The 27,036-nt window shown below is 36.8% G+C and overlaps 1 protein-coding gene across 1 annotated transcript; it reads right to left on the reverse strand.

Moving 5' to 3' along the window:
• Positions 1-409: 409 nt before the first annotated feature.
• On the reverse strand, positions 410-24,477 carry LOC131061019 (mediator of RNA polymerase II transcription subunit 4). Its single transcript, XM_057994528.2, has 2 exons — positions 24,228-24,477; positions 410-1,642 (listed from the first exon to the last, which is right to left on the reverse strand). The coding sequence occupies exons 1-2, from the start codon at positions 24,436-24,438 to the stop codon at positions 675-677; spliced, it is 1,179 nt and encodes a 392-aa protein (XP_057850511.1). The 5' UTR covers positions 24,439-24,477; the 3' UTR covers positions 410-674.
• Positions 24,478-27,036: the final 2,559 nt, after the last annotated feature.

Raw genomic sequence — 27,036 nt, forward strand, 5'->3', positions numbered from 1 at the left:
ATAAGTTCGCCAAATTTCGAACCTAAAGCCGAAAATTCGGCAAACGAGGTGACTAAGATTACAACAATAGCAGTTTCAAGTTTCAACAACAAAATCACCTACTTCAAAAACCATTTCAAATTCACAATCTTTATCTCCACACAACATACAAACTAGCCAATAGCAGGAACTGCACACAATTAAAATCCAAAGTTGCAAACTTATGACTTGATGAACATCTGGTTTATGAATTTTGTTGTCAGATGAACATTCTTTGAACTTAAGACAATATGTAGCCACTCAATTAGTTGCTAACTTAACATTGTGTATAATAAATTATATAGGGTACTGGAAGTGGTGTGTGTTAACACATGTCCATGATGATAACCTTTGCCAAAATACGAACAGACCCATATTTCATCCTTTTGACTAAGAAGAAAAAACATATTCCTGAAAAACAAATAAATCAAGAACATTCTTAGGAATAGTTTCCTTATACTGTTCTACATATGGACTATGCTTCACAAATTTGAGCACGATAATAATACAAGAAAAGTACATCTGATTTTTTAATAGCATTGTCTTTGGTCATCATCGTCAATTTGAAACAGCAGCAAGAGAGAACCAACATATGTTGCATATAAAGTGTGGAAACCAACATGACATTTCCTTCAGCAAAAAGGAAATTCTTACTCTCAATCCTCATCCTCTTCCTCTGAACTACCTTCTTCAGTAGAGTAATCACTGCTGTACTCATCTGCCATGTTATCAGGATTGATATCAAGTTGCACAAATGGCACTTGAATAGCTTCTGCAATGGGCCTGGCAGGAGCAACTGGCTTTGGCGGCACCTGCATTTGCTCTTGTGGGTTTGGAAAAACCACAGGATCTCCAGGCTTCCAACCAGGAGGTGGTGATGGAACTGGATCCCCTGGCTTCCATCCAGGTGGCATAGGTGGCATAGGTGGCAATTCAATGGGCATACCCGGTCTCCATCCAGGTGGCATTGCTGGCACAGGCACACCAGGTATAACCTCTGGCAATATAGGATTGTCAGTCATGGACTCTGGAGGAGGCTCCAAAATTGCAACTGGCAATGCCTCTGTGCTTGTTTCTTTTGGAATTCCAACATCAAGGTCTGCAAATTGATACAATAGGGAGGCTCTCAATTGCTCGTCTTGAGGAGCAGGTGGTATTGCACCCCTGAGTGGAGCCTGCCCGGAAGCAAATTCTGGAGGTGCAAATGTTGTGTAGCTTATTCGATGGGCATAGCTGATAATCTCAGACACTTCCAAATCACCAAGACCCACGAGATCATCTCCACTTGAGTCTGATGTTTTGGCTCGCTTTCCTTTCTTGTAGCTCCCATAATCTTCTAGGGTTTGGTCCAAAACCTGTTGAGCATCTCTCAATTTTCTTGCAAAGGCACGCATTGCAGAATCCTTAGAGGCAATATCTTGGGAAATCCTCTGTTTTTCTTGCTCAATCTTTTGTATCTCATGTAGCTCCATAACAGCTTCTTCAAGCAGAACCTGGTGAGATTCAACTATTGACAATATCTCCTTTGTAGTCGTGGCCTTGGCTGCTTCAGGAGGAATGCAGGATCCCTGCAGGAATGTGGGAATCGAACCCCTGTAAGCTGCCAACCATGATGCCTTGTTACCTGCACCAAAACAAGGTCGCAAAAACCATTAAATCTGTAAACTTAACAACATACTCTAATTTTCTGAATGCATTAGAAATTAGAGCAATGTACATCCTTAAATTTTGAAAACACTGCGATCCCCATATTTGCAATAACCCTAGAACTTTTTGTTTTAAATAGAAACTCCATTTTTTTTCAAAAATTAAATTTATGCAAATACTGAAAAGCTTGAAAAAGTACATCTGTCAGAAGCTGCAATCCCCAAACTTATCAAGAACCTAAAAAATCCTCACAAAATTTTAAACCCTTCAGAAAAAACTGCAAATCATTTTGGACCTATAATTTATTAAATCATTGTGTTTGCATATTGCTATTAGAGCATCCCAGTCTTGGTCTAGGCAGAATGGAACTGTTTCATTTAGGCATCAAAGTTCTTCCACTTGTTCATAGATCAGATTATGAAAGCAGGTATGCAATACTACAATTTTTAGTTTACCCCTAGAGATTCATTGGGCATGGAAGTTAGAAGAGATTCTACAGGCAATACCAGACCTCTGATAATTGTCCAGCCTGGCCCTCATCAGACCCCAACATTTCTCCTATGAACAGTTTCAGATTCTGATTGGTCATTTCAGTGTAATAGATGTCAATCCTGAGCCTTACTACACCCATATGACATATTATATTACTAGCCTCCTGTCATGATTTCCTTCATCTTCATCAACTATATCCTTCCTTGAAGAGACTGAACCTGACAAGATAATTTGTACAAAGATTTTATGATTTGAGTTTCAACTTTAACCAATTCATAATTAGTAGTTACCCTTTGCTTTGTGTGTGCTTCATTAGTGCTTGTACTTGATGCTATTTTTAATATAAGGTACGTTGACACTGTACCATATTATGAGTAAAAGGTACCCTTCAAATTTCATCGAACTATGTTAGTCACCTGTGACCACTGATAAAATTTCTCTTTCTTTATAAAAAAATGAAAGGCTCTATTTACTCTTCCCAACCCACCTTTTTATGCCATTTTACTAGAAAATGGAACAAAATCTAGAAGGCAAAATCAGCTCTAAGGAATGACTGGAAATTGTAAACGGATGTGTAAAGCATGGGTACAGTCAATACATCATTTGTCTATATGGGTCTACAAAGTATGCAAAGATAAGTGTTGATGATTATAGCTTCAGTCGGATTCCTTCTATGGGCTGACATAGCTAATCTAAATGTTTAATTGGCCTATTGGCCTTAGACTTTTTATAGGATCAATTTATAAGCATTTATGTGCATCGATTTAATATGTATCCTTGTCGACTTTGTATTTGTATTTGCATATATAACTAATTGTTAATCCCGCCACCCTTGGTGAAAAGACGGGTTAGTTATAATGTAACCACTCTTTGATGAAGAGACGTGTTGATTTATGGTAAGCCAACTTTTGGAGAAGTCGTGTTGCTTGGCACCACCCATGTATGGGTATATAGATCCGTTCCCTCTCACTTCCAAGGCATCGAATCTAATCACCATCCTTCAGCAGTTCGGATTACACACAAACAGATCGTGTTCATTCATCAGCAAATCGGTATCCTTCTGCAGATTGATTCTTCCTGCAGCAGATCATGTTACCATATAAGCAGATCAAACTAATATATCATTCCTTGGAAGTTTGGGCTACATCTACTGAGATCTAGGGTGAATCTATTCTGTCATAAAGCTTCAAAGTGTGAAGCATTTTGTAAAAACATCTTGCTATCTTGTCTAATATATTATAAGACATTTGTTGTTGGGTTTTTCACCTTCAAGAGGAAGGTTTTCCCAGGGTATATACTGTGTAATTGTGTTTGAATTACTGTCTATCTAATCTGATCATAAAGCTTAACAATAAGAACCAAAGAGTGGAGAGAACTTTCAGAGAAAACAAAGTTGAATATATGTTTACAATCATCAATGGACACAAATGTGGCACACGAGGCATGAAATTTAGGCATATATACCATAGATGCACTAGTTGCAAACTAATAATGAGTAATCACTGTTAATTACGAATCACTGTGCTTCCTGAGCTTTTCCCATTAAAAAATCTTTTTCTTTCTTGAGGAAATTGTGATCAACAATTTTTAACCAACTTTTTCATGGGTAATTATGATTAAGTCATTTCAAATGCATCTGAATCACCTGATATCCAGTTTTGGCCAATTTTCAACATTTATTTTTGGCTGACCCGCAATATTTTTGGGTGGCAGTTGAGATCCAGTTTTGCAAGGACTGAAATGGAACTATGTGACTAGATAGATGTCTCACTAAAATCAGATCTTTTGCTTTGCACACTGACCATCTATATCCAGAAAGTGAGGTTGTTTGCTTGCCCTTTTGAAGATGTTGCATTAATTTAGAGTCTGAATGGCATTTGTGAACCTTCAAATTGGCACAGAGATGCTTTGGAGTAGTGGCTCCTAATTATTTCATTATAAGTTATTTCGGAGAGGAGGCAAGACTCCTTATTGTTATGGATTGAATATTGAGGTTTGAGTTGCCTTCAGTAATTGAAGTCTTAAAAGGGCAAGAATTGACTCTAGGCTCATGATGATTTGCATTTATGATTTTCTTAGTCTAGCTGACCACTCTGCCTGATTTAATTTCGGTACCACTTAGTATGACACAACAGGAATTTATAGGAAGTTGGTTTATTTTTTCTAAGAAAAAATCAAGCTTCTAACTATATAACTTCACAAAAGAAGTTGCCCTATTAGCATGCTAAATGCATCTCATTTTTGCAAAGCTATATGCTTTTAGTGCAACATAGAAATGACACTAAGCAATGAAGATGTTGGATTTGATTGGCATTGGCAGGATAAGCAGAGGTGTGTGAAATGAAAAAACAATATAAGAGAGGAGCAGAATTGCATCAAAGAGACAAGGTATATCAAGAAGGGAATTAGTCATCATTCATTTGTGCACAGAAAGATAATCTAAAGGTACTTATGACAGATTGAAGCTATACGCTTCTTGTGCAACATTGAAATGACACTATGCAATGAAGATGTTGGATTTTATTGGCATCAGCAAGTTAAGCAGAGGCGCATGAAATGAAAAAACAATATAAGTGAAGAGCCGAATTGCATCTAAGAGACAAGGTATATCAAGAAGTGAATTAGTCGTTTATTTGTGTACAAAAGGATAGTCTCTAGGTACTTACAATAAGAAGAAGCCATGAAAAACAGTGGTTTTTTTAGTGGCGAATTTTTGCCAATTGGCGAATAGCCAAGATCGGGGATTTTGAAATTGGCGAATATGACAAATCGGGGGCCTATCTTCCATTCGCCCAATTTTTACGTGTTTTGGGCCATAGGCAAGGTAATTCACCATCCTCTTTTGGGGACCAGTCATACCTATTGAATTTTTTCGCCAACAACTTCGAAAGGTTCCAATGTGCATGCACCCATTTATTCGCCAATACCAGCTTAAGTAGGTTTGATACCACAATCATTTAGGAGGACCCATTTCGCCAGCCATGTTGTAAATTAACAGTAATTATAGGTCCATGATTGCCTTGGAAATCGAAACATATCATTTTAATAGCTAGGGAGATTCGCCCATTTTCACTCTACAATGCCAAAATCCCTCTTAAATTCGCCAAATATGGATTCATATGAATACAATCAAAGTTCGTACTTTTTTGATACATTTTGCTCTATTTGGAGCTCAGTGTAGTCAATTCAAATCATAGACAATTTGCTACTACAGACATTGTTGCATAATGAACTTCGACAAAACCAATCTATAAGTGACTATGAAAATTTCTTTTACAATATCATAAAATTATTTATCTTCAAAGTTTGTGAATTTTAGTTCATTTTAAAAAATTATTTAGTAGGGAGACACTCATTGCCTAATGAATCAAGATCCAAGGGTCTATCTTCTTAGATTCTATTTCTTGTAGTTTGTATTTCTTGAGAAATGTCAAGCAGCCAAAGTCTTGAAAGTGTTGAAGGGAGGCCATTAAAATATAGAAACGGACGTAATGTCATACTTTAGTAATGTTATTATTGGTGATCCATCAAAAAGAGGTTCAACATCAGTAGTTGCATATGCACCAGAAATTATTCAAGGACAAACCTCCAAAAAAGATCAAAATGAGTTAATTGAGTCAGATGCCAATGCCACAAATAATGTTCCAATGGAATTGGATTCCCAGAATAATCAAAATAAGTCAATTGAGGTTGATGACAATGCCGCAAGCAATGTTGATGTGAATGACGCAGATGATGTTGCTGAGAAAGGCACAGATGATGTTGCTGGAAGTACACGAAAGGGGAAAAGAAAAAGAAAATCAAAATCGGGGTGTGAGTGGGAAATGACATGGAATTTTTAGTTGGATTGAGTGTCAAGGTACCCATTAATTGAAGAAGTGACAAATCCAAAGAAAGATGAGCCTTCAACAACATGCAAGTGCACGATCTGTAATTGAAAAATAAAAAAGGACAAGTTGTAGCTAAAACTGGACACCATAGAGAAGCATATTGATAAAGTGTATGAAAAACAAATCATAGATGGAAAAATAATCGATGATTAGATGGAAAACAAAGGAAGAATGTAAACTTGTTAAGTATGAAGAGGACTATAAAGAGCATATGCAAAGAGAGAAGAAGAATGTTAAACGCCAAGGTTCAATTGATGCTCAATTTGAACATCTAATGACAGAATCATTCAAGTCGAAAATTGTTCAATTGAGTGTTGTTTTTCAAATTTTGAAAAATGGTCATCCTATGTTAGACTATCCTGACTTTGCTACTTTATTAAAAAATTTGAATGTTCCTAGATTTCCTCAAACGCATTGGTCAAAAACTAGTGGATGGGAATGGGCAAGTTGTCTTGCTGGGGTAGAAAAAGATGATGTAAAGGAAAATATTAAACAGTCATACTTTATTGCATTATCTTTAGATGAAGTTACAGCAATAGATAATACTTTTTGGATATGTATGCATGTGTCTGTTGTACGAAAACATGTCTAACAGCTTGATTAACTCTGTGTTGTTAAAAATGAAGGAGAATTCCACAACGCAAAATATATTTTAAGTATTTAAAAAATATTTAAAACAATTTGGCGGTATGCATGACTTACCAATTGCTAAAAAGTTGGTATGTGTAGGAGCTAATGGAGCTGCAATGTTTCAAGGTCATAGTAATGGTCTTTACGCAAAGCTACAAACTTCTATTTCACCATACCTGATTGGCATTCACTACATGGCCCATAGCCTGAATTTAGCTTTTAAAATTGTGAGCAAATTTGATTCAATAGCTAGAGTTGAAAATCTAGTTCGCGAGTTGTACTCATTCTTCTGTCGAAGTCCCAAACGATTTTTAAAATATCAAAAATTTGTTGATGGAATAACCGATGGAAACAAGCTTCTTAAGGATGTTGATACCAGACGGATCTCCTTCCAGGAACCAACAAAAAGAGTTTTCTCTAAATATAAATCTTTGACTGGACTAATGTACGAACAAGAGTCGGTAAACAAAGCTTCTGAGAATTTACATAGGTTAAGTGATGTAGAGACACTCTTAACTTTGGGGGGTATTCTCCCCCTATTGAATGAAATGAGCAAGCTTGTGAAAGTAGCTCAAGAAAGAACTCTGTATATTCAAGAATATACTGCTCTGCATAGAAGGTTAATCCTAACCCTAGATAATATGTATCTATCAAATAGGCCATTTATAAAGGAAGAATTTGCTAGCTAGCATCGAATAACAGATTTAGACAATCCTAATAATTTTTTACAGATTAACAATAGCAGGGAGTTATGTGTCCGCATACATGTATATGAGATACCAATGCACCAGTATACCATGTCTGCTAGTGCTAGCAGACGCTCAAGTGGAATGAAAAATGTACCTGTTACCAAGGAAGCTTTTCACGATATTGTCAGTTTTGTACAAGCTATTAAAGAGAATTGCAAGAGAGGTTTCCGATGAGATTGTAAGTCGATTCCCTCGAGATGAACTATTAGAAGCCATGTCTATTATGTATCCTAATTATTGGCTCATTTGTAGTCGAAAGGATTATTTTAACAAGTTACAGTGCTTGACTGATTATTTTTGTAAGAAATCCATATGCAATGTCGATGGAAAGGAAATAGAACTAGAAGGAATTATGGATAAATATAGGTTCTCGTGACAATCATCCAAATATTTAACAATAATGGAGCAAGCTAAGTCATTGGAAAGTCCCCACCTACCAGGATCAATAACAGTTTGGCGAAAAATAACTCAAAGCGCAGTATTGAGTGATGCACTATCATAACTTGTCAAACTTGCTGATTTATGTCAAACCATGATATTTGGATCTGTTGAGGATGAGAGAGTTTTCAGTGCATTGGCGTACTTGAAATCAAAGCCGAAACAAACTAGACAAGAATTTGGAAAATTGTTTGAGGCTGTATACAAGTATGATGTTGAGAGTTTTCCTTATGAAAGGGCACTAACAATCTGGAACTCCATTTGTGAGAGGAGAGGGTTGTGCAACACTTCAAAGGTTGGTAGTGGTTCTGGTGGAGAAAATGATAGTGGCAAAACGAATGACAGTGTTGAGTTGAATTTAAGCGGAGGTACGCAAAACCAAGAAGTGTTCGACATTGGGTTCACTCGGGGTTCCTCCGTCTGCTTCTGCTGCGTTGGGTTTCAAACAGCTCTGCAGCTCTTGTTCATTCTGGTGTTGACTGTCCTACATTTTGGCCTCAGCTTTTGTTACGAAAAGTTTCCTTCATTTGCAGCAGCGGAAGGCATTCGCAGAAGGTCTTATCCAGTTTGGTCGAGAAGCCTATAGACCTATATTATTTTATTTGCCACAGCAGAAGGCATTTTCGTTGGCTGCAGCCTCTATTCATAGTCGCGGTAGAGTCTATTCGTACTTGCAGGCTTCAAATACTATAAATGTTTTGTATGGAGTCGTTCTCAGTCAAATGTAACTAGTCTTATAATATATAATAATTATATATATATATAAAAAAAAAAAAATTTACATTGTTTTTGTATTAGCAAACCCAGACTCATTTTCAAAGTTTTGTCAAACCGGCGAATCGGGTTCTTAAAGCTGAACCGGCAAATTAGGATTACTTTATCAGCAAGTGCAGCGATCATTATGCGATTTGTTTAGGGATAAGTAAATACAGCGATCTGTTTAACACACAGCAATGACAGTGTTTTGAGATGCAATCGTATTCGAGTTTGTAATCAATTACTTGAGAGATATTAAAGACAGCACCATCACTAACATCAGCGATCACATTAACAATTTGCTTGTAAAATAATATGAGAAGGCATCGACTCAACATAAGCAATTGTCTAAAATAATAGACACCTAACAAATGGCAGTAATTAATATTTAAGTGAAAGATTAATTCATGAAGGGGTGCGATATTGATTATTCTTCAAAGGCAAAATTAATGGGTGTGACCCTTCATTGGTGAAGAGATATGTTTCATTCATATGAAGATATATAAAGGATTGAAGGAGGAGAGTAAGGGATCGAGGGTTGAGATCAGGAAGAACAGAAAATAATCTGCAAGAGGAAATCGTGGCATCACAACCTTATCGGAAGATATATATATATATATATGCTCAGTAAGGAGATCAATACTATCTAAGAAGATTGAATGCATCATCGGCAATCAACTACTGTTACTGCAGATTGGTATGCTGCATTCATGTTTTAATGTTTGTCATTTATGCCTGCATTTTGTTTGGAATAATAATTAATGAATATACAATATATATATATTGTATATTCATCTGATAATTAAGCATTCCTAAAGGAGTATTGTAATAAGACTTAAATTTTGTTCATAATACACGACAATTTATTATATTAGTAGCCTAGTCTTAATTCATCTACTAAGTCCTATGAGCGGACAGGTCGGTAGTGTGTAGGGAAAGGAGAGTAAATCCATCACAAGTGATGGTGAGCCCAAGATGGGTACGGACGTAATCCTGGGCCTTGAGGGAGCCTCTTTGTAGTTGGTGTCAGTGCCCTATGACAGTAAATCCCCATCCCTCATTAGAATTAGGGAAGAAGCTAAGATAGGACTTAATGTAATGAATGTTGAATGTGTTATGAATACTAATTTGTGTAATGGTTTAAGAAATATGAATTGAAGCATAATAATATGTAGTAACGTGTTATATCATTGGGAAACAGGCAGCCTCCTAGTAGGGGACATTACGATTTTCCTTTCTTGTGGTTTAATATACTAGTCCGCTGGAATGCCAATCAAATCTAGATTGGCAGTACCAGCAAGTTCCATCTATATGCAAAACATGGTAAGTTATAAGAGGGGTCTCCAGACTGAGATGTTGAATACTCTTCAATCAAATAAAAAAGGCTCTGCAGAAAAATGTTGCGTTCCAGTTCGGGCAGCGAGCCCAGCTACCACCTGGCTTTGCTTCAGCCCCTCACCTTTGTGTAACATTTAGTTTATGTTACATCTCTTCCTGTGGTCATAGGATCTTCTGTGCTACATGTATCTCACCTAGATTCTCACCGTTATGGCTCCTTGTTACTACAATGATGCAGCTGTTAGATTGGGTACAAGATCGAATCCTTCTTTGATCCGATTCCCTCTGCTACTGCAGATCTCCCTTGATTTTAATGATATTAAAAAACTTCAAATGATTAACTGCTGGAATGATCTCCTGCCAAAGGGCCATCTGACAACTGAACTTTGACAGTGCTTCCAGGGGGAACCCTGGCCTTTTTGGAGCTAGTTTTATTGTGGGAAGCGATACTGGTGATTTTGTATGAGGAGGATTGATTAAACTTCCTGATGACTCTAATAATGATGCTAAATATGTGGCCCTTCTTGGCAGCTTAAGAATGTGCAAGGATTGGAAACTCCTCAGTATTGATATTGAGGGTGATTCCCTGAATGTAATTCGAACTGTAGTTTCTGGAGGCACTCCTAGTTGGAAATCCAGAATGTGGGTTAATGGTATACGAGTAATTCTAGAAGGAACGGACTTCTCATTAAAACACACCTTCCGTGAGGCTAATAAGGATGCAGACTTTGTTTCTAACTATGCCATCGATCATGATATCCAGGCAATCATCTCAAATGATATAATGACCTGGAATGGCTTTAATCTCTAGTGACGGCGTACTTTTGACAGTGCCTATATGATGAGGATGCAGATATGTAGTGCAGAGGTGAATTGAGCAGAGATTTTCGTGGGATTTTTTTGGATCTCTATGACGATCTTATCTGGATTATCAGACAAATACGACCCCCACATAGCAAGTGCTTCCCATCTATAAAGTCAAGGCCACAGATATCCATTGAACAGAGAACAGAGATGGAGGGGTCGAGATTGGGGTCAGCTGATTTGGATGTTATTTGGTTCCAGAATGCAAGTGTGATTGCAAACAGGCGTCAGTGGACACACAGTTGAAAGAGATCTTCATGTTGGATGGGGATGAGGCGGAGGCAGTGAAGAAGGTGTTTGGCGATGATCACCTCTCCTGTGGGCATGTCCACAATGCTGAACTCTTGGAAAGCTTCGTGTGTATCTTGGCTCAGACCACAGGGGACCACGAGGCTGTGGAGAGGGCCATCAAACGGATGGTTGCTCCCCACCTCCAGGGCCCAACTGTGAAGGCCCTTAAGAGGCTCAAGTCTGAAGCCTTCAAGGGTCTGGTGGCTGATGCCTTTGTGACAGAGGACATTTTGGGGAACAAGGATATGCATGATACTATAATGTCTTTGAGAGATGGCCTAAGCAGGAATAATTCAGAGACATATGAGTATATGATGAGTGTTAATGAGGACATGTACCCTTCTGAGCAATTGAGCAGGGCTCAAGAGGTGATAGAGGCCATCAGGACTCTATTTGCTTTCTGTTGAATGTACTCTTTTTTCCTATGATCAATGAAATGGGTGCTACCCCATTGATAGCAATTTGCCAAAAAAAAAACTGCTGGAATGAAATCATTACAATAAATATTCCCTTTAGAAAGACTATGACTTTCCTTACCGGTCTTCCTTTTCTAGGTTTGGTGGGCAAGTTAAATTGCGCTTGATCCTCTTTCAAATCTTTGGAAACCTAGGCGGATAAGAGAGCAGAGGCCAAAGATTCAATGGGAGTTAGATATTTCAATGTGTAGGAGGGGTTTCTTTATTGTTTTGTTTTCAGTCAAAGTTGATAAAGACCTGATTTTTCACAGTGGTCCTTGGTTATGGGTACCTATGTCTTATATCTAAATCACTAGCATCCTAAGCTTGATCCAGTTGAAAAAGGTCCCCCTCGAGAGTGTCAGTTTGAGTAAGACTCTCCTTCTTCCCCTTCTTTTTGGAAGATGCAGCCCATCAAGAAAAAGGCAATGATATTGGCACATACAAGACATGGGCTCAACCCAAAGAGAAGAATTACTTTGTTGCCCATATTTGTGTGGAAGATAATCTTCTCAATGGCCTTCCTGAGGCCTTTAATCTGAAACTTAAAGATTTCTCCCAGAAATTGAATATGAGCACATTCCTTTTACAAATCCAGTTTCAGTCATGAGCATGGGCATTTGCAAAGAAATTGGCCTAAAAAGTCTAAATCTACCTAAACGAAAAAGCAAAAAAAACACAAAGAAATCAAGATCCTTTGTTAGAGATCTCTCTTCCAATGACCTCTTCTCTGTCTTCTCCCCAGATATGACTCCTATAGAAAATTTTGGTACCTCGGTGGGCAAGGAGTTGAAGAGATGACAATTCCTGAAAAGAAGATATTATCTGCTGAAGACATAGTTGAAGAAAAACGTTTAGTATTAGCCCACAATGATGGTGTAATGTCAGAAGAAAATGATTCCTTAGTTTCTCCTGCCACTAGCCAAAAAGCCAAATGAAAGAAGAAGAGTGCCAAAATGAAGGCCAAAGAGACTTTCAAGAACATAGCTACTTGCAAGCACCCCACTCTGTGTTCGATAATCAAAGAAAAAGAATATCTAGTAAACACTGAGGCTAGGTATTACTGAAAGTTTTGTTGGGCAACTCTTTAATGCTCTAGTTAATACTTAATTGTTCTTTGTACACCCATTTGTTGAGCAGCTCTTTGATGCTCTAGTTAATACATAGACCCATTTATGTATACTCCCTACTATGTATGGGATTGACTTCTCTGTAATCTTGGTATTTTATAATCATTAAATATCTTTCTTTTATCATAGAAAAAGGGTGTACAAACTGTTAAAATAAGAAATTATCGTCAATTGATTAAATGATGTAATCACAGCGTTTAGCTAAAAAAATCTTGATATAGTGAGAATCCAGTTACCAGTGAGCATTCAATAGAGATACTTCCTCAAAAATTGTTAAGTGGTTTTGAGAAAATAAACTGGTAGAACCAAAGTATTCAATGAACAACATCGTCCCATCTTGAAGCAGACTTATAGTTTTGGAACAGCAGACAGCAATTTAATGAATAAAAGTGGATTTTTCTTAATTGCTACAATTGAAAATCCCAAACAGAAAGTTGCAGTTATATATGGAATGCAAGAGAATATTACATGTGGACAAGAAGGGGTCTGCCAAAAATGCCAATAAGTTTGGCAGCTGTGAAACCAAACTAAACAGAGAATGATCCTCTTCCTAGATTTTAGGACTAAAGTTCTGAGTGCAGAATCTGCTTACCATGGTCAGAAGTTACAAATTTTCCCAATTTTGTAAAAGTTCTCATCCTGATGATGGATCATAGAGTGTGATCTCAAATATTGACAAGATAATTCACACACAGTTTTTTCCAAAATCACCTCAATTCATCTGTCATGGACTGTGGAAATATCAGGACTCCAAACAGATTTTCTATCAAGTGTTGGAATAGAAAGAACATGAAACTAAGGCCAATTAAAATATTTTCAAGTACATTTATGGACCAATTTTAGCAAGTTTAAGAACTATCGATTTTTTTCTGGTGTGAACTACTAAAATGGGTTTGTCCATTCCTGGACTGACTGTTTAACTCTATTACTCTTATGTTTTATTGAAAGGGGCCCCATTATCAACTCCCATTAGCTAAATCAAGGCAAAAATAGAGTGTCTAAAGTTTAAACATTTACAGTTTTAATAAACTCGAAATTAATTTTAAAAAACTAAAATTCATACTGATCAAAACCCCAAAACAAATTAAAATACTATGTCAGAACAACCTTCAGTTAATTGAACTCCCCAGACTCTTCAAAGTGCAACAATCCATGCATTGATCAAAACTTTACAATTCTAAAAACAATATCACAAACCAATAAGTTTTTGACCACCTAGAACTAAATTCATCAATAACACAAAAATTTCAAAATGGGTACAAATTCCTCACAAGCCAAAATACTACAATGCCCGCATTCATCGAAATGTTAAAATTTTAAAAAGAAGTATCATAAAAAAGTATTTAAGTTTGAGCACATTCATGACAGGAACCTTGATGCAAAACCAAACAACAATCAGCAAGAAAAAGATCCCAATGGATTTCAATGTCTTGAAGTTCCCATCCCAAGTCCACCTTTCCAAGATTTGGCACAGCAGTTCATGGTTGAAGAACCACATGAGCAGTCATAGAACCAAGATACCGGAGGTATGACCAACGTTGTTGACATTCCAACCATATTTGTGAAAAATAACATTTTTACCAGACCCTTTTGTGGATACAAACGTTGTTGATGTTCCAGTTATTCATGAAAAAGTGTGTGAATCCATACTTATTTTCCCACATATACCATGCATCTTTCATGTTGATGTAATCAAAATCATGTTGTCATCATTGCTCATGACCTTGCAAAAGATGCCCTCATATAACCCCCAATTATCTCAGAAGGGCTCATATTTTGCTCACCCACTAATGGTGATGTGCAGTCCTGCAACTTTTCCTCTTCTCTCTCGTACATATATTTCATTTTTATGTGTATTTTTGTTTTGTGTTGTCTTCAATAAGTTGCAGCAGTGTTTTAGCTTTTTCCCCAAATTTGAGGTCATTTTCTTAGGTAGTAAATTCAGAGGTTTATTCCACCAGCTCTCACACCAACATTAACAACAGTTACAGAATGATGCAAGCTATGTATCTTTCATATTTCTGTATAAGTCTTGCCCAAGAAAGGTTTATTGAATAAATAGAAATAAGGTTCAGTTGTGAGAGATTTAGATTTGTGGAAACATGGTCCTGATTATAAAATGGGATTTAGATTTGTGGAAACATGGTCCTGATTATAAAATGGGGTTTAGATTTGTGGAAACGTGACCCTGAGTATAAAATGGGGTTTAGATTTGTGGAAACATGATCCAGGTATAAAATGGGTCTCCTATTACATGTCTTGAAACTGAGGTAACAAGAATACTTGTGCCTAAAACCTACTAGGCTGCAGTGGTTTAGCATTCAAATCTCAAGTGCCAAAAAGAGGAGATAACAGTCTACCAGGTAATGAAGTTAATGAATGAGTAGAAGCCTACTCAAAGATTGAACCTGAAATTAGGATTTTGTAATGCTAGGACACGAAATACCCCTAGAAGGAAAAGAGGACAACCTACTCTAGACTAACATCAAAGAGAGAGTAAAATGACTCTTCGCAATTTTGATAGATTTGGAAAAGTCACTGCTCATTCATGGATCCAAAAATTGGACACCTATTTCTCCCTTAGTCCCATGATAGAAGAGGATGCTATCAAATTTGCCATTATTCATTGGGAAGGGATTGCACACGATTGGTGGCATCATGGTATTATTTCACAAGGGCACCAAAATGTGGCAACCTATGATGAATTCACACAAAAGTTTGTGCTCCTCATGGTTTTCCTTGAGACAATCACACAGGGGAGCAAGCACGCATCGGCATCATGCAAGGATGTGCAAACACCATTACAGCAACAATAGCTCACAATGTATTCTATCAATACATTAATGTCTTTTATGAGCACAAATCCAACACATTGCACGATGCAGCATGAGATTGATTTAATTCCCAAAATCTTCTCTTCCTAATTGCTCTCTATGTTGCAAAACTATTTGGGAGAATGATGAAGTTAGCCATCAAATCTAGGAGCTAACTGAACAAAGTAAGAACGAGTCTAACTCTTTTCCATGTGGCAATCTGATAGTCTTTGTGCCTCAACTTTGACTACCGCATGCTCAACAAAATCATAGTAAAGTAGTGATATCCTTTTCCGCACATCAACAATCTTTTGGACCGCCTCCATGTTGCACAATTCTTCACAAAGATTGAACTTAAATCAAGATGTCACCAAGTACCAATTCATCTCATAGATGTTTGGAAAAACTACATTCAAACCAAGGAGGGATCATACAAATGGATATTTATGCCTTTCAGTCTGACCAATGCATCAATGAAATTAATGTGCCTGATGAATATCCTACAACACTACATCAACTCCTTTGTCATTGTCTACTTGGATGACATTCTCATTTTTAGCAAGAGCTAAGAGGAACATTTATAGCACATCCCATTCACTTCGTAACAACACAATATGCAAGCCAACTTTAGCAAGTATACCTCTAGACAATGCAAATCCAACATCTAGGCTGCATCATTAATCATGCAATTAGCCATGTAGATCCAAAGAAAACACATTACATCACCACTAAGTCAAATTATTTGAAACAAGGCAGCGCAATGTATGATACTTGATAGATATTAAGCCAATGGACGAGAAACTATACAACGTTGATTCCAAGGAAACTCCCTGAACACCTTATAATACACAAGGATCAAGACTACATATAACTTTTTATAAGGCCAAGATCTAACAAAGCCATGCTTTCAATCATAACAACTATTGGTCATTCAACATAACAATATCATGTTTCATTCATGCCATTGTCAACCTAGAGAATGGCATAGAAACAAGAGTAGCTTGACACACTCATCTACATCCCTTGTAGTAACTCTTCAAAAGAATAGATTATCAATTGAGACACTACCACGGAAATAAATCATGGTGGACAGGCTTGAATCCAACCCCATCTTGAACACATCATTGTCAATGTTTTATCCCCCCGTCACTTCTCAACCCTTGCATTAGCTTCTATGCAAAACTAGGCCGACACTATAGATGCTAGAAATACGTATGTTCCATGTTTGGTAAAAGGGATAAACATCTAGATGCAGCAAGAAAGCCAAATTTCCCAAGTCAGAGCTGATCTGTATTGATAAATTTTAACAGCAGAATATGGGGCCAAATTTTGATACAAAACTTACTGGGATCAACATAGAAAAGATATGTCCATGCAGCAAAATCAAAATAATAAATCTATGTATATTTCTGACATGTTTGTTCATAGTTTATCTCAAAGGGTGACATCAGTTGGTCAAGCATCTGCAAATTTCCAAACTTTCACCTTATATCAATCAAAGAAGCACAAGCATGTTTAAGATGAATGAAAAACACCTAAAATTTGAGCAGGGTCAGATTGTTATTGAAAGAGAAAGTCAAGAAATTGGGAGAACTATAGAGAATAAATATTTGATGGAACTGGATAATGTCCAATCAGGTTCACAACCAACTTCATCTCAACACTTTTCACAGCAGTCATACAATAAGTCCTCTTTCCAATGGAAGAATCTTGATCAACCAGAAGAAAAAGATCCAAACAAAAAAGGATAAGGATGTTTTGTTACTGAAAAAGGAACTGGTACAAAATCCCAGGAAAATGCAAAAATAAGAAACCAAAAGTATACTGCAATCACTGGCATTGAAAAGATCAGGATTTGTCAAAACCTCTGACATCCATAGTTGTCCCAAATATCTCTCTTGGATCCTCGTATAATAATATGGTAGCATCTGGGGCACAACAAAAGGAGAAATCCCAACAGACAAGGCACTGGAATTGCTGAACATGAACAGATTGCATGATATTCATAACAGCCATTCTCAAGCACTACCCATCTGAAAAGCCCTGCAATGGCTCCCAAGGACAAGGCTCAAAGCTACATTCAATAACATCTCTTTTGTGAAGCCATAGATTAATTTAATTGAGGTCTATTACTATGGGAACAATGAGGTATTTACTCCTAAATTTCCAGACAAGCCAGCTTTGGAATTTGATCACACAGGGCAGGGACTGCTAATGAGATTTTGGCAAACACAATTGGGAACAAAAAATCAGTGTTCTTCCTTTTAACTCATTAAGTACTGCAGAGCACCAATATTATTGGCACAGATTCTGATTCAAGTCCTTTTTTGAGACTGCATTTGACTGCATGAGTAGCTTTCTCGAAAACTTTCCAATCTGACAACACATGCAGAACCAAACAGTTGCACAGTGTTGATGTGTTCTTAGGCACAATCAAACACAGAATAAAATACCCAAAGGTATCTTATCCTCTCTTGAGCAAAGTCCTCCCAAATGCTAAACTATGTGAGCAAGTGGAAGACTCCACGGTTCCTAATGTCAGGTCACGACTTGTGGATAAGCACAGTTGATCGTTGTGATTGTTGTTACTCCAAGGGGCCTTACGTACTTCTTAGAGATGAATGTCTAACTTCAAGGAATGCTTTTCGAATGATATGCAATAAAGCTCTTCTACTTACTACTACTTCTACTGGTTTGATAAAAAAAAATGCAAAAGATGAGGGTTGAGGAATGCTACACTACTCCTAGGAATGCAAGGATGAAGGATGACTTCTAGTGAAACTCTACTAGTCTTTGCTTCGACATGCAAGGACATGTATGCAAAGGCTAATGCAATCTTTTAAGGGGGTTAGGTGATTTTCAAATCATTAACAAACATAGACACCATTAATTAAATGCATATCAATGATTGAATAACAATTGAACTAAAGCACTTTCAAGGTTTCTAGTTGACCACACAAGGCAAATTTGCAATCAACAAACTGCTAGTGGTATGGATAAGAAGTTTCACCATGAATCATTCACAACGCTCTATCATGAAAGCAAATGAAAAGTAGAAACCATGTAGCTTGTTAAAATAACACATTTCACCATATCTTCAATGGTAAGAGTATATCATTTACAAGCCTTAGCAACAATTTCTCCTTCTCCTAATCTATTCTAACTTCTAACTTCTATCTATTTTTCTACTTTTCTAACATTAACCTTCTATTCGCTATTAACTATTAACCTTTACAAATGAGAAGTTTGAGCCTTATATAGAGAGCTCATTACAACTAACAAAGGAGATTGAGTATATTCACTGAGTGTTGAGGGTCAATAAATGCAATCACCTTACTGGTGATCAAATTCGCTGCTCAATGAGGTTTTGATAGCTGCTCTGCTATTCCAGAGAAGGAATTCACTTTGTTAAGTCATCAAATGACTAAATATGACTTGGCATTTATAGGCCCTCAAGAGGATAGGTGTGTTTTTTCAGTAATAGGCCGACCTCTTAAGGCTTTAAATGAAATTGATATTATCCCTAAGGTGGCCAACTTAGTGGCATTTCAAACATTTTCCTTTTAAATTCAAACCTTGGTGCCAAAATACTTCTTCATGCCGCTGCTTGTGTGAGCACAAAGGAAGGAAGTTCACTCCTCCAAGGGGGCAAGGGAAATGTGCCCGCTGCTCTAGGAGGGCAATGGAAGTCAGGCCGCTCCTCTAGGAGGGCAAAGGAAGTGAATTTGCTCCTCTAAGAGAGCAATGGAAATATGCCCGCTCCATCAAGAGAGCAAAGGAAATATGCCCGCTCCATCAAGAGAGCAATGGAAGGAAGTTCGCTCCTTCAAGGGAGCAAAGGAAATAAGATAAAATTACCATCTCCATCAACTTTTCCATCAACTTCTCCATCAATTCGATCCCTTCACTTGTTTATGCCATGCCAATGAGCAAAGGCAAGGTTGTATTCAAGGTGAAGCATAGGAAATGCTTAAGGTTTCTTCCTCCATTCGCCTAAGCTTATCAATTCTCCCTCAAAGAGCACCTTGCATATACATCAAATCTCTTAGGATGATAAGAAAAAAAAAATTGTCTACTAGGCCTGATCGCTGGTTAGAATATCAAAATCATTACTCAACAAAGGCACTCAACCATACTTGATGAAGAGCAAAGACATCTCGGACCTCTTAGAAGGCAAAGGAAGTCATGTCGCTCCTCTAAAGTAGCAAAGCAAGTCAGACCGCTCCTCTGAGAGGGCAAAGGAAGTAAATTTGCTCCTTCAAAGGAGCAAAGGAAATAAGATCACTCCTTCAAGGGAGCAAAGGAAATGATACCGCTCCTCAAAGGGGGCAATGGAAATGAGATCGCTCCTTCAAGGGAGCAAAGGAAATTTTCCTATACTTAGCCAAATTTTGTCCAGGCGACTTGCTTCCCAATGAAGGTGCAATCAGCCCTCTTGGATGGTAAAGGAATTTTTTTATACTTAGTGAAACTTCATCCAAGGGGTTCACCTTGCAAACCTCCTTGCTCATCTTATTCAAATTGACCCTACTTGACCTCTTCCATTCAATCTTTCGCCACCACAAGCTTTGATCAATCGGATTAATGACCACACATTAACCTCATTTTGCTTCTATGGAGAGCAAAGGAAGCCACTATTAGTGCCATTGAAAAGCAAAGGAAGTGGCTTCAGACCTTTTCACTAGCAAAGGAAATTTTCCTATACTTGGTCAAATTTCGCCCAAGACAACTCATATCACATCTCACAAGCCAATGATGATGATCAAATGGAATGATCATCATATAATCATTCATTTCCTAAGCTTTGACAACTGACTAACTTCACTTAATCAAAAGAGAGAAACTTGACTTGATTAGCTCCTGACCGCTTTGAGGAACCACACCTTTTCAACGCAAAGGCTAATAGCAAAGACTCTACCACTATCCTAGAAAGCAGAAAAAACAGGGGGTCCCCATTTGCAATGGGGCGATGTGTGAAAACATCACAACACAAAGCAAACAATCCCTGGCAACAAGATAATAGGATGGAATGAAAAAAACGGGATTCTAAAGGCGTGAATAGTAGAAGTTCATATGTAAGATTTGGGTAACCTATAACCCCTACAAATCAAACTTCCTTAAAGTGACCAGATTCTTGGACTTCTGATGACAAATTACTTGCGATCTCTTTACAAGGTTCTGATTTATGTCTCAAGAACAAGTCCAGTGCTTATGTATTTGCAAGATATAGAGATACTCATGTATAGAAATGATAAAGCAGCTTTACCGACCAATTCTGATTCCAGATTTTAAAGTTTTGAATTTAGATAAGGAATGTATGGAGAAAATTAAAAACAATGAAATAATGTAACTATTGTTCCCATACAACATTGACATAAAGCCCTTGTGTAATGTCCCCACTTTGAAGAAGAATTTAATGGTAAATAATAATAATAAAATTAAAATGCAAAAGAATAAAAATTAAAATATGAAAGAATATAATTAAAATTTGATTAAGTTAATGAATGGTCAAAAGACACGGAATGAAAAGTTGTGACTCCCTCAAACATGAGCTATAAAGGGAGAAGAGAATCTCATTTGAGAGGGGGGGTAATTTGGGAATCAGAAGTGCAGATCTGATTGTACAAGGTTGTGCCCCTTTCAAAGGGCAGAGATAATGAAGAGTTGCGCTCTTTCAAAGGGTGCTAATGGTGAAAGGGTGTGTCTCTTGCCAAAGGGCATACATGATGAAGAGGTGTGACCCTTCCCTCACATTGAGAGATATAAAGGAAATGAATCAAAGAAGCCAGTGACATCACCATGGATCAGATCAGATCAGAACTGTTATTAAGTTACGGGCAGTAACATCCTTGTTCTTTGTGGCATGCATGGGGATGTGTTTAATAAGTATGCTTAATATATGAAGCCCACTAATGTTCTTATGCAGGCAGAATCAATAGAAATATTAATATGGACTGCAATATGTATGACAGTCATACTTAATTTCATATATATATTCATAATACATAAGAAATTGGTATACTTATAGTCTAAATCATGTTATTACTGTCAGTATTTAAGAAGATGGGAATGAGATGTTCCAAAGAGGGGCAATCTAAATGCAAGCAATAGGTTAAGTCCCAAGATAGGGTGGGGATCAGCAACCCATAAGCCTTGAGGGTATAGACCCAAGATAGGTAAGGGCTTGGATCTGTAAACTTTGAGGGAAACTATCGTATTTGGTCTTTAAGCGCTTTGGTAACATACATAAACCCTTCTCCCTCAAAACTGAAGTAGTAGCAGGGTCTGATATCTATATTAAGAACTATGAATAATGAAACTAATCATCTAAGGAGGAAAATAAATAAGCATTTGTTAATAACTAATTGAAAAAATATCAATCAACTTTAGTATTTTGAAATAGATCAAGTAAGGGGCATTACACCTTGAAGGTAATAGTAATACCCAACTTCAAGAAGCGGCGGTGGTGAAGCACCCTTTTCTGCTCAACATGAACAATGATGCCATGGCTCTTCACCATAGGTGGGAGGGTGTGGACAGAGATTTTCTGCAAAAGTGGGTAGGGATCGAGGACTATGACAACTTTCAATGGCTGGATGACTTCTTGGAGATTCTGCTCTCTGATGCCTTCTATGATGAAGGTTAAGAGAGACATGGTGAAATTGGGACAGCCTCTTTGGGCCAATTTTGACAGACACTCCCTTTTAGACGGTTTGACTGTAAGACGCAGTTCGGCTGTTGGCATTTTGTTCGGATGGATATGAATCACAGCACTGGTGGATGGCAGCATGGCTCGGCTTCAGGTTACTTTTGGTGGCTGGTGTTCTAGATCAGCTTCAGGCAGCTCGAGTTGGGTGATGGTGGTCTTTTTTGCTGATTTAAGGGACTTCCTCAGGAAATGTTTATTCTGTGCCCTTTTTAAAAATCATTTTCTGTATTAGATAGGGTGGTATACTTCTGTGGCTGTTTTTGTATTGAGGGCTGGGCTTCTTGAATTATCTGCTACCCTCATGGTGGTTTGGCTTCTCCAGGATAGGGGCCAAGATGAAATAGCTATCTATGTAAAATTTCACAAATTTCTATATAATCTTCACGACTCTGTCATGTTTTATGGAGCAAAAAAAAATAGTAATGCCCAACTTGGGGACTGGAAGAGCAAACTTTAAGAAGACATGAAAGCAATCCAATTCCAGGATAACAAAAATCATGTATTGGAGGTTCTTGCAGCAAATGATGTTGAATGCAATAATTTGAATAACATTTGCTTTGGCTACACAAAAATCAATGTTTCTTATTGAGGAAATTGTGATCTCTGCTATTTCCCACCACCTTGTAGATACAATGAAACCTAATTATCTGGTGGAAAGCTTATTATTTCTTCTCAAAGTTATGCACATGAACTGTTTGACAAAATGCCTCGTGGAAATGTATAGCTACAGCAATGGCATGTGAACTTTTCGACAAAATGTCTCAAATAAATGCGGTCATATGTACAAGCCAATACTCAAAACCAGAGTGGCAAAATGACAGATCAAAAAATAATGCATCAAGAAATATGTGATGAGAATTCAACTAGACATTAATGGAGAAGATATATTATGAAATGATAACAATATAAATGTTGCTGTTGCAAGCAGCAGTGAAATGATATATATTGCAAATGTATTGCAGCAGAGAATGGGAACTCATGGTACATCTTGGACGAGTCAATCAACAACAATCTGATCACTAACAGTAAACAGCCAGTCCATCCTCTAGGAATGAATCGACTTCTATGACAAATGTGCTATCTTTGTCGGCTCTTGCATCCTAAGGATCTTATTGAAATGCATGAATTAAGGGACTCCAAGAGATCATTATGGATCTTGAAGATTTTATTTTATCAGATGTTCCATTTGTATTTAGAACGATGAAAATGATCTAAAAATGACATATTTTCTGGAGAATTCAAAGACATCGACAGATTTACGATGGCTTGAACTTGAATCTATTTCTAATTATCAGCATAGTCCTGAATCGATTCCTCCAAAAAAATGGCATACTTTAATTCTTGACGAAGTATCACCTGCAAGGTTGTGGCAAAGGGATGACCAGGCTACACTCATGTTGAATGAATTACATTTCTACTTTGGACATGTTTTTATTGCACAAGATGTGTTTTTGAGATATTCTTACAAACTGGTGAGTTCGCTCAAAATGTTAAAACGTCTGGAAAGTCTGCCTAAAATTTGGAGTTCAATATTAATGATGGAAAATTGAATGGAATTTGCTGCTAAATCTGGAAGAACCAACCATTCTGAAAATTTTAGAGTGGCATTATAGAATAGTAGAAGGAGAAATTGCTTCAAGCAACAAAGGAGAGAAAACGGATTATCAGTTTCGTATGGAACGCCTTGAAGCCATAACTCTATGTGGTGAATAAAACACAAGGAAAATCTCAATTGGTGGACAGTTGTGTCCCACCCTTAACTTACTTAAGTTTATGTCACACCAAACCGTAATACTGAAACCAAAATTTATCCAAAAAAAAAACCCTAATTCTATCTGCACATAAGAATCTATATATGGGTACAAATTCCTTGAAACGCTCCACTACCAGCAATCATGGAAAAGCTTTAAATAACAAATGCCAATATCTTAAAATCCCGCAATTTTCAAACCCTGAATTTCAAAAAAAAACCTGCGGTATTTTTTAATGGGCGAATGGGCTACACACTGGAAACCTCTAAGAGTCTGGATGCGAGTCCGGAAATCTCCAGTAGTAGTTGATGGGCCTTTCTTTTGGGCGGCAATGCGTATATTGGCGTTTCCCGCTCTGAAATTCTCAGCGATGAAGGAGGAGGCGCCATCGGCATTGCCAGCGGCTCCTCCCCTGCAGAAAGCCCCAGCCTTGCCCGCGATGGCAACATCGCTGCTGTTCCCTGCATAAATTCCCTTCTCTTAAACTTATAAGCTAAATGATATTTCAAAAATACTATAAACACACGGCTAGGTATAGAAGGGTAATAGTAACAACCAAAAAAAAAATTGAATTGACAAAATTACTAATAAGCTATAATCTCAATTTTAGTTAATTGGTGAACATAGGGGAAAGGACCCAGTAGTTGAGCATGTACCAATTATTGTGAGGGTTGTTGATACCTTTTGTTCCAATAATTGTACAAATAAAAACTATTCTTTAAAAAAAAAAATATCATTTTTTGTGTCTTTATATATCAATAATTGCAATACATCAAATCAGTTTGAATTATTATGGCATGTATCATTGATTTACTAAATTCCATGCAACTATTAAACAAAAAACATTCAATACATGTTTCACATTAAATAAATTAAAACAACATTCCTACAACTCAGCACACTTTTGATGTGATATAAAATACAGTTGTAAAATGATTATATTAATATTTGTACAATTTTATAAAACAAATATAAAATATTGTATTACAATTTGTACAATTTTACATGATAAAGTGTCAAATCACTGATATATGGTTGACCAACTTGTGAGGCAAAACAGTCCCATCACTCATTCACAATTGTTCAACTTTTCATCCTCTAATAGCCAGCTTCTGAATATAAATGTTCAGATTCTAGTTTGCAACCACCAAATCTGGGACCTGAAACATTAAATAGAGCAATTGTGAGGCTCTCCATTCGATTGAAAACAAACAATTAATGCAAAAAAAAATTTAAATTTACCTCCCATAAATCCACCTCATGTACACATCCAATAGAAATGCACAAAAATACATTTCTAATTTACCTCCCATAACACCTTTTGGGGGTCTTATATAATTCTTATTTATCATGCACAAAAATACATTTCTAATTTTTTTTTCTTATGTCATAGTAAAAATTTGGCTTCAAACTAAATGTTAAGATATTATAGTTATACTTGCATTCTACAGGTATGGTTAATGCAGAATTTTGTTCGTTTACCTTTAATGTTCACTGCATTTTAATTTATATTTTAAAAAAATATCTTCATTTTTATTCATTCATTTGCCCAATATCCAATCCAGATCCTTGATGAAATACTTTTTATTCGCTCAGACTGAGTTACCAGAGGAAAATGCAGGCCCTAATTGGGGTACCCAAGTGAGGAATGTGGCTTTAAACCAATGTTCGGAGCCCATGATGGGTAAAGTTTATCTGATCATGGTTGATTGAGGACTGTTGTTAGCTTAGTGGCGTATCCATTTGGGTGTATTCTTCCCCGTTAGAAGGTTGCGAGAGGTGTAGACAGTTGGGTTTCATGTGAATTAAAATGATGACAAGGGGAAGCATTATAGGGGTAACTCTTTTTACCAATTAAATAAGAAATATACGTGTTATATATTAGTTATAGGGAATTCTAATACGTAGATGTTTTGGTGAATCTAATAACTTTATGTGCATTTTATATGAAATTAGAGACAAGTTTGCGGGCAATTTTGGTAATTGGCAAACTTAAGTTCAATTTTTTTGGGGTTAAAGATCAGAAAAATCCTAAAAAATATTGAAGAGAAAATGCTCTCGGCCAATCCAAAAGGGGATATAATTTGATGAAGTTTGTAAACGAATTACTAGATAGGGGGTGGATAATTGCCTGTGGTAAAGGGATTTTCTTTTGTTATTGCTTAAAAAAGTTTATTTTCTACGGTACTGGTTCTTACCAGAGTGATGGCAGTGATGATAGTTACTGCCTTGTATGGTGTATCATATGAATTTTTCAACGATTATGTTAAGCACAAGTTAGTTGATCTATGCTAGAGCAGCGAATAGTGAAAAGTTATGATCATTCCAAACCCCTGTAGTAGAGGGGTATGACTTTCCTTTTTCTTATTTACTGTTGTTTGCATGCTGTTAAGACAACCATATGGTTGTTTTCTACATTACAGTTACTACATTGTCTGTACGGACTCAAGATCAACAATTGTAGACTGTTAATAAGCCATCTGTAAACAACTAAAAGCATGTATACAGCTGTTATTGTGTGTTGAATTTCATTCTTGACCTTTGTAATATAAAATGTAAATTCTTTTATAACTTGCTATCAGGGTAGATCAGGAAGTTATAGAAACTAGTAAATATACAAATTAATATATGTGCACATTGACAAACGAGTGCAATGAAATTTGTTGATTTTTCTGAATCTCATGTAAATTCTCAATTCAACTCTAATGTTATTGAGGTTCATGTATATGATGTATGCCTTATTTATAATAAATTAATAATTGAAATTTCCTATATTTTTTTAAAAATTCCATATATTTTTTACTTGTCATCCCTGCCGTCAGAATATAATCTGTCTACGACTCTATGTTAAAAAGTTTGAAGCATCACCAAAATTGTCCACCATGTATATCTCTTACTCATCGCTACACAATTTTTGCTACCGAAAGCTTAGCAAAAGCACCACATGGAAAATGCAAAAAAGATACAAAATAGCTTCTGTTTTATGAAAGATATGTTCTCTTTCCTTTAATAAAATTTGCAAGCCTGTTCCTATCTTGAGTTTTACCCCAATTCGTATGTAGATT

This window comes from Cryptomeria japonica, chromosome 9, assembly GCF_030272615.1.
Source record: "Cryptomeria japonica chromosome 9, Sugi_1.0, whole genome shotgun sequence".
In the NCBI taxonomy this organism is placed as follows: domain Eukaryota; kingdom Viridiplantae; phylum Streptophyta; class Pinopsida; order Cupressales; family Cupressaceae; genus Cryptomeria; species Cryptomeria japonica.

Coding starts and splice junctions, on each gene's coding strand:
- LOC131061019 (XM_057994528.2), bottom strand. CDS start 24,438: ATGCAGGGAACAGCAGCGATGTTGCCATCGCGGGCAAGGCTGGGGCTT. Junction 1,643..24,227: donor CAGACTCTTAGAGGTTTCCA/GTGTGTAGCCCA, acceptor GTTTTGGTGCAG/GTAACAAGGCATCATGGTTG.